The sequence below is a fragment of the Hypanus sabinus genome, chromosome 5, assembly GCF_030144855.1.
Source record: "Hypanus sabinus isolate sHypSab1 chromosome 5, sHypSab1.hap1, whole genome shotgun sequence".
Lineage (NCBI taxonomy): Eukaryota > Metazoa > Chordata > Chondrichthyes > Myliobatiformes > Dasyatidae > Hypanus > Hypanus sabinus.
This window is the reverse complement of record NC_082710.1, coordinates 65,628,651-65,635,906: the sequence shown is the minus strand read 5'-3', so window position 1 is coordinate 65,635,906 and position 7,256 is coordinate 65,628,651. Positions and strand designations below refer to the sequence as shown.

General features: G+C 41.7%; 1 protein-coding gene across 2 annotated transcripts in view; it reads right to left on the bottom strand.

Moving 5' to 3' along the window:
- Positions 1-913: 913 nt before the first annotated feature.
- LOC132394206 (glyoxylate reductase/hydroxypyruvate reductase-like) overlaps positions 914-7,256 on the bottom strand; it is a 51,438-nt gene continuing 45,095 nt past the window's right edge. For both annotated transcript variants that reach the window (XM_059970071.1, XM_059970072.1), the window contains exons 8-9: positions 1,328-1,458; positions 914-1,186 (exon numbers count right to left, since the gene is read on the bottom strand). In XM_059970071.1, the coding sequence (XP_059826054.1) occupies positions 1,065-1,186; positions 1,328-1,458 (253 nt within the window). In that variant the 3' untranslated portion in view covers positions 914-1,064. The remainder of the gene's footprint in view (positions 1,187-1,327; positions 1,459-7,256) is intronic.

Below are 7,256 nucleotides of genomic sequence, written 5' to 3'. Positions count from 1 at the left end.
TGGTGAGAAACAGAGTTAGCATTTCAGTGTCAGCATGGCATGCTGGGTATATCCAACCTGTTACTGTAATCTAATGACAGGACAGAGAGCTTCAAGATAAACCAGGGTGACATGAAGATAAAGCTTATGCAGAAATTAGTTTTGATTTGGAATTCACTCTGCAGATGAAAAAGGCAATTGGACAGGCACATTTGGAGGGGAGAAGTTGAGGCAGAGGAGTTTCGATACCTGTACAACTAGTCCGGGTGTGAGGTCAGATCACTCTGGGTGATGAGCTGATTTGGGGAAATCAAGAGCAGCTTCAGGTTGGGTGGTGAAATCTGGGCCCAGAGCAAGTCGCTGGGTGGTATGGTCTAGGCCTGGAACCTTTTGCTGTCACCCTGCCTGGGTCCTAGTGTGAGGTACAATATGCTGTTTGGACAATTTTAATGCTGGACCAGATGGATTGAAAAGATGCTGTCAGGATCGGAGGCAAAAGCTGATTTCACGTTCTCCCACAATGTTCACTCCTCTCTCCATGGCGCTGAGGCTGTGAAGTCGGCCCTAGCTGCCGTGCTCTGTGACTGCTAGTTTGATGGACTGCTACTGAGGCTTCGGATCTACTCTCGGGTTCAGATCTAAGGATTCATTTTGGTTCAGAATATTGTTGCTTGTTTCTATATGAGTATTGGTCTTTATTTTATTTTTTTATTGAGTTCTTTTGGGTTTCCTGCTTTTCATTGCCTGTGAGCAAACAAATCTCAAGGTTGTACTGTTTATACATTCTTTGATAATAAATGTACTTTGAAACATGAGAGAATATAATTTACAGAGCTACTGGGAAAGTACAAAACTTCCCAGAAACGTTAAGGAACCTAGACTCATGAGAAGAAGGAAGCATTAAAGGAAATTAATTACACATGAAATAAATGGCTTGCTATGAAGACTTCCACTTTATTGGATAAAAGATTGTTTTTTTCAAAGTGAATGAACAGGCTTTGTTTTTCGATAATCATACAGCCAGTGGAGTCCAAGAGTCAGGCAGTGGTCGGGCACAGAACAAGCAGCTACAAGGTGCCTCTGCATCACAGGATCAGCTCTTTTAGCATCGGCTCATCTTTGAGACCAGCCAGGAGGTTATTAGCTGCCAACACAGCCATGGCAGTGCGAGTGGCGATGGTGGCACTTGCAACATGTGGTAGAATAACTGAAACACAAAATAAACAAGCCTTAGACATTGTCCATGGTTAACTTGAAGCTGTTTAGAAATTATGCAGGAACCTGGGAATTTTGAACTATAACAATGATTTTGATATTGCAATAAAGCGTTAATGTGCCGGAAACGTACCACAATTTTTCAGTGACAGCAGACGATGGTCAGTGGGCAATGGCTCAGGAACGGTGACGTCCAGTCCTGCTGCGGCAATCTGGCCAGTGGTCAGAGCCTCATAAAGGTCGTCCTGATTGACCACTGCTCCCCTGCGGAGGACAAGATGGCTTAAAATTCAATGGATCTGACATTACTCGCATGATCTCAATTGGACTAGTAGCTGACTTTACAACTTGCAGCCTGAAGCTCGTGCTGATGCAGAGATGGTGCCAGACTTATTTAAGGCTTTGTAATCACTGGTTTGAGCTTGCTCATACCAACATAGGGCCCAGCACTGATACCCTCACCAATACGCATTATTTTTCTTGTGATTTGAAATACAGTTAATTTTCTTCATGATTCCATTTATATTCACAGGACATGATATACTTCAATCACTCAATCCCTCTCTTCATTCACACCCTTCAGCATCATTACCATTACATATTCCTGTTCCTCACTTTTCCTACCTCACATTTGTCCACTTCATGCTTGTCTCCTCATTCTGCCAACCAGCCTATTTTATGTTTTTCTCACTATTGGCCAGATTTGTGTTGATAGAAAATGTTCTGCCCTCATACTTACATAAATCGTCTTGCTTACATTAACTCTTGAGATACACCACTTATAAATATCTGTCCTAGAATTGCCTGTTGGTCACATTTCTTCTTGCACAATTGATCGTAAAGGAGACCAGAGAGGCAGATAGTTCACACGGAGTGTGGTAAACCTATGGACACAGAAATCTCATTTATATGGAATTTGATTCATTATCTTCTGTTTCCAATCAGCTTGTTCACAACTTGGCTTTAACCAATGACTGCCAGTTACCCTAACAGAACAAAAACACACAGGCTTTTCCTTGACACGCACTCTACAAGTTTTCTCATAATTCAGAGTCAGAATCAGGTTTATTGTCACCAGCATGTGTCATGTAACTTAGCAGCAGCAGTTCAATGCAATATAAAATACAGAAGGATAAATAAATAAATTACTTATATTGAATTGATTAAAAATCGTGCAAAAACAGAAATAATATATATTAAAAAAGTGAGGTAGTGTCCAAGGGTTCAATGTCCATTTAGGAATCGGGTGTCAGAGGGGAAGAAGCTGTTCCTGAATCACTGAATGTGTGGCTTCAGGCTTCTGTACCTCCTTCCTGATGGTAACAGTGAGAAAAGTGCATGACCTGGGTGCTGGGGGTCCTTAATAACGGACTCTGCCTTTCTGAGACCCTGCTCCCTGAAGATGTCCTGAATACTTTGTAGGCTAGTACGCAAGATGAAGCTGACTAGATTTACAACCCTCTGCAGCTTCTTTCGGTCCTGTGCAGTAGCCCCTCCATACCAGACAGCGATGCAGCCCGTCAAATTGCTCTCCACGGTACAACTATAGAACTTTTTGAGTGTATTTGTTGACATGCCAAATCTCTTCAAATTCATAATGAAGTATAGCCACTGTCTTGCCTTCTTTATAACTACATCGATACATTGGGACCAGGTTAGATCCTCAGAGATCTTGACACCCAAGAACTTGAAACTGCTCACTCTCTCCACTTCTGATCCCTCTATGAGGATTGGTATGTGTTCCTTTGTCTTACCCTTCCTGAAGTTCACAATCAGCTCTTTCATCTTACTGACATTGAGTGCCAGGTTGTTACTGCAGTCCCACTCCACTAGTTGACATATCTCACTCCTGTACACCCTCTTGTCTCCATCTGAGATTCTACCAACAATGGTTGTATTGTCAGCAAGTTTGTAGATGGTATTTGAGCTATGCCTAGCCACACAGTCACCGGTTATAGAGAGAGTAGAGCAGTGGGCTAATCACACACCCCTGAGGTGCCCCAGTGTTGATCATCAGCTAGAGAGATGTGTTATTGTGGCAATAGGCAAATTGCAATGGGTCCAGTTCCCTGCTGAGGCAGGAGATCAGTCTAGTCATGACCAACCTCTCAAAGCATTTCATCACTGTCGATGTGAGTGCTACCGGGTGATAATCATTTAAGCAGCTCACATTGTTCTTCTTGGGCACTGGTATAATTGTTGCCTTTTTGAAGCAAGTGGGAACTTCCACCCATAGCAGTGAGAGGTTGAAAATGTCCTTGAATGCACCTGCTAGTTGGTTGGCACAGGTTTTCAGAGCCTCTCCAGGTACTCCTTCGGGACCTTCCGCCTTGTGAGGGTTCACTCTCTTTAAAGTCAGCCTAGCACAGACATGGGCAAACTACGGCCCGCGGGCCATATGCGGCCCGTTAAGCTTTTTAATCCGGCCCGCAGAACTTGATGAAGTTATATTAATAAACCTTGTTAATGTTTTTTCCCCGCAATTCTGGCGTTTTCCCAATAGATGACGCACTCTATTTACATTGACCTTTGTTGAGATGCAGCGTATTACTCCACATTTGCGCTTTACTTTGTGACCTTGTGGCGACCCATTTCCTGGCACATCCGAACCGGCTCACAATTAGCCAGCGTTCCGGCTAAGGGAGATAGCCTGCGGGGATTTGCGAGCACAGAGCTCCGCATACCGGCGCGCTCTCCCTGCTTTGTCATTGTGCGGGTCGTTGTTGAGTTTTGGCACAGGGGACAATTGAATAAGAAGGAGCAGGACAAGTAGACCTGCATCTCCTACCATTTTTGAAATAAAGACAGTCAGGAGGAGAGTGATGATAATAATATCTTGAAGGATAACAGAATTTTCAGTGCTTTAAAATAATAACTGTTACTATTAAAAAAAGCTGTATTTTATTCATTTAATTTTCAGTGTTTTAAAAGTCATTTCAATAAATAGCTAAATACCATGGGACTTCAAAGACAGATATTTTGTTGTAATGCATTTGTTCATTTTCAATTGAAATTAAAGCACATGTTTTCTACATATCCCATGATATTTTATTTTCTCTTATGAGGTGAATTACCAAAACACTCCGTCCATCTGCTCCTTGTCCGGCCCCCCTGTCAAATTTTAGAACCCTTTGTGGCCCTCAAGTCAAAAAGTTTGCCCACCCCTGGCCTAGCATCAGCCTCCGAGACAGAAATCACAGAGTCTCCGGGTGCAGCAGGGGTCTTCACAGCTACAGTTATATTCTCCCTTTCAAAGCAGGTATAGAAGTCATTGAGTTGATCTGGTAGTGAAGCATCACTGCCATTCATGCTATTGGGTTTTGCTTTATAGGAAGTAATGTCTTGCAAACCCTGCTAGAGTTGTCGTACATCCGAATTCGTCTCCAATCTCATTTGAAATTGCCTCGTGATCCTTGAAATAGCCCTTCACAAATCATACCTGGTTTTAGACTAACTGGTCTACAGCAGGATTTGTCCAATGACAAAGTAAACGTAAATGCTTTTTAAATTTTCTCAATACTCAACACAATAAACGGTAAACAACCAACAATACTTGTCCACAGTTTCTCATCTCAGCAAGAAATGCACAAAGAGGTTCAGAAAGTATATACTATATACGATGCAATTAGGTTTTTACAATACTGTCTACAATCCAAATAGATTAGATCGCACACTCAGTGAAACTGTCCAATACCCTTCAGTAGCAATGTAATTCACACCCAGATTCTTATGCAGCCAGTGGAAACTAATCCAGCATCACCTGACCCAGCCTTAGAGTAAAAATGGAATGAAACCCAAGATTGAAATCAGGTTATGCACAAAGAATGATTGTTGTGGGAAGTTAAGAGAGAGAGTTCAAGATTATTTATCGATATAGAGTAGAGGAAACATTATATTGCAAACGAAGACAGTCCATGCCTGTATTGCTTGTTACCGTGGATGGAAAAACAAGATTGTTTAATGTCATTTCCAGCACACAAGTGTAAGCGAGAACAAAATAATTGTTACTCCAGACCGGATGCAGCACAAAAAAAATACAATAAGATAAAGAACACAATGATAAAAAAACACAATAAATATAAATGCACAAGATAGTTTATGTACTTAAATTGATTGTATGTCCATAACGGCACAGGAGTGTCTGACTCTGACGGGAAAGGATAAAGTAGTGGTGGATGGGGTGTGGTGGAGGTGTTGATCAGCCTCACTGCTTGGGGAAAGTATCTGTTTTCGAGTCCGGTGGCTGTGAGAAACCGCCGTGTCTCAGAGGAAACGATACAACTTCATCCTGAGGTCCCACATGTCGATGTGTGAAGTCACACAGAGTCTACATGAAGCCAGAACCCCTTTTATATACGTTGAAAGAATAGACTTGGAGATGATATTTTATCAAGGTGCCTGTAAAGAGAGGCACATGTCAGTACCTTTATCATTTATCAAAACACTTGAAAACAGCTTTGAAGAAATAAAATTCTCTGATAAGGAAGATATTTATTCATGGTAATGCTAGATGTTCATTCATAAGCATCACAATATACCTTTGGAAATACTGTACTTGGCCTTTCCTTTGAAAGCTGAAAATTTTTAGCCAGTCTACAGAATTCATTATGTTTTTAAAAATGCGTCTGAAGTTTTTCAGTAAGCCACTGCGCCGGTGTTACAGCTAGAAACACCTCAGTACACTCCTGCACTCACACCTCATCAGCCCAGCTCACATACTCCATCCCTCTAAAGCTTTCCGAGGCAAGAACATGTCCAAGCGTCTTTTAAACATTATAATCTTACCCTCCTCTACCACTTCCTCTGGCAGCTCGTTCCATCCACCCACACACCGTTTGAAACACGAGCTTCTCGGCTCTCTTTTAAATCTTTCCCCTCTCACCTTGAAGCCATATCAATTATTTTAAACCCTCCTACCCTGGCCATCACCTTGCTGCTGTATTTCATTTTATAAACCTCTAACAAGTCACCCCTCCTGTTCTCAGGGAAAGTACAATCTCTCTTCAAAGCTCAAACCCTCCAGATGTGGCAATATCTTTGTGAATTTTTCTGCATCGTTCCAAGCATTTATAGCACAGTGAGCAGAATGCCAGAACACTAATCCCAGTCGAAATATGACATCCCTGCACTTGCACTCGATGTCCAATGAAGGCAATGTTACTCCTCACCTTCTTAACACATTATCTACCTGTGTTGCCCATTTCAGAATCAGAATCATTATCATTGTTTTATACGATGTGAAACTTGCTGTTCTGCCGTGCTAAGACATAACATTATAAATAACAAAATAAATGAAGTTTGCAAATTAAGAAATAAGGAGGCAATGTTAAGGGAACTTTCAGTGAACTCTGTACCTGTACCCCCGTGTCACAGTCTACAACGCTCCCAAGGACCCCAACACTTACTGCCCTGGTTTAACTTCCCAAAATGCATTGCTGTCCACTTGTCTGAGTTAAATTCTAACGGTCACTCCTTTGCACACTAATCCGGATCCTGTAGTAACCTCAGGAAACCTTCTTTACTGTCCACTTCACCGCAAGTTTGGTGTTGGCTGCAAATATGCCACCAAATTCTGATTCCAATTGTTTACAGGGCAATCAACAGGGCCTGAGGCATTCCATAGGTCAAAGGCCTCCGAGCTGTCTAACAACTGTCCACTATTATCTTCTGCCTCCTTCTACCAACCCAACCCTGTATCCAGCTGCAAGCTCACCCTGGATCCCAGCTAATCTTGTTATGTTTTGTGACTCCAAAACATTAAACTAATTCAAAGAAACTCATGGGAGTCCAAAAATACAGGTGAAGTTCAAGTTTACTTTAAGTGAGGCCTGCACGCATCATATGGTAGCACAATGACAAATGCAATTAACATATTTATACATTTAACTGTAATTAATTATTTAAATGAAGAATGCTTAATTAAACTATATGTAAATACACACACACACACACACACACTGACCCAAATATAACTGAAATATTAAATACACAATGAATCTCACCTTTTGGACCTTATCAAAAGCCTTGCTAAAGTCCATCTCTTCTGAAAACACCTCAGCAAA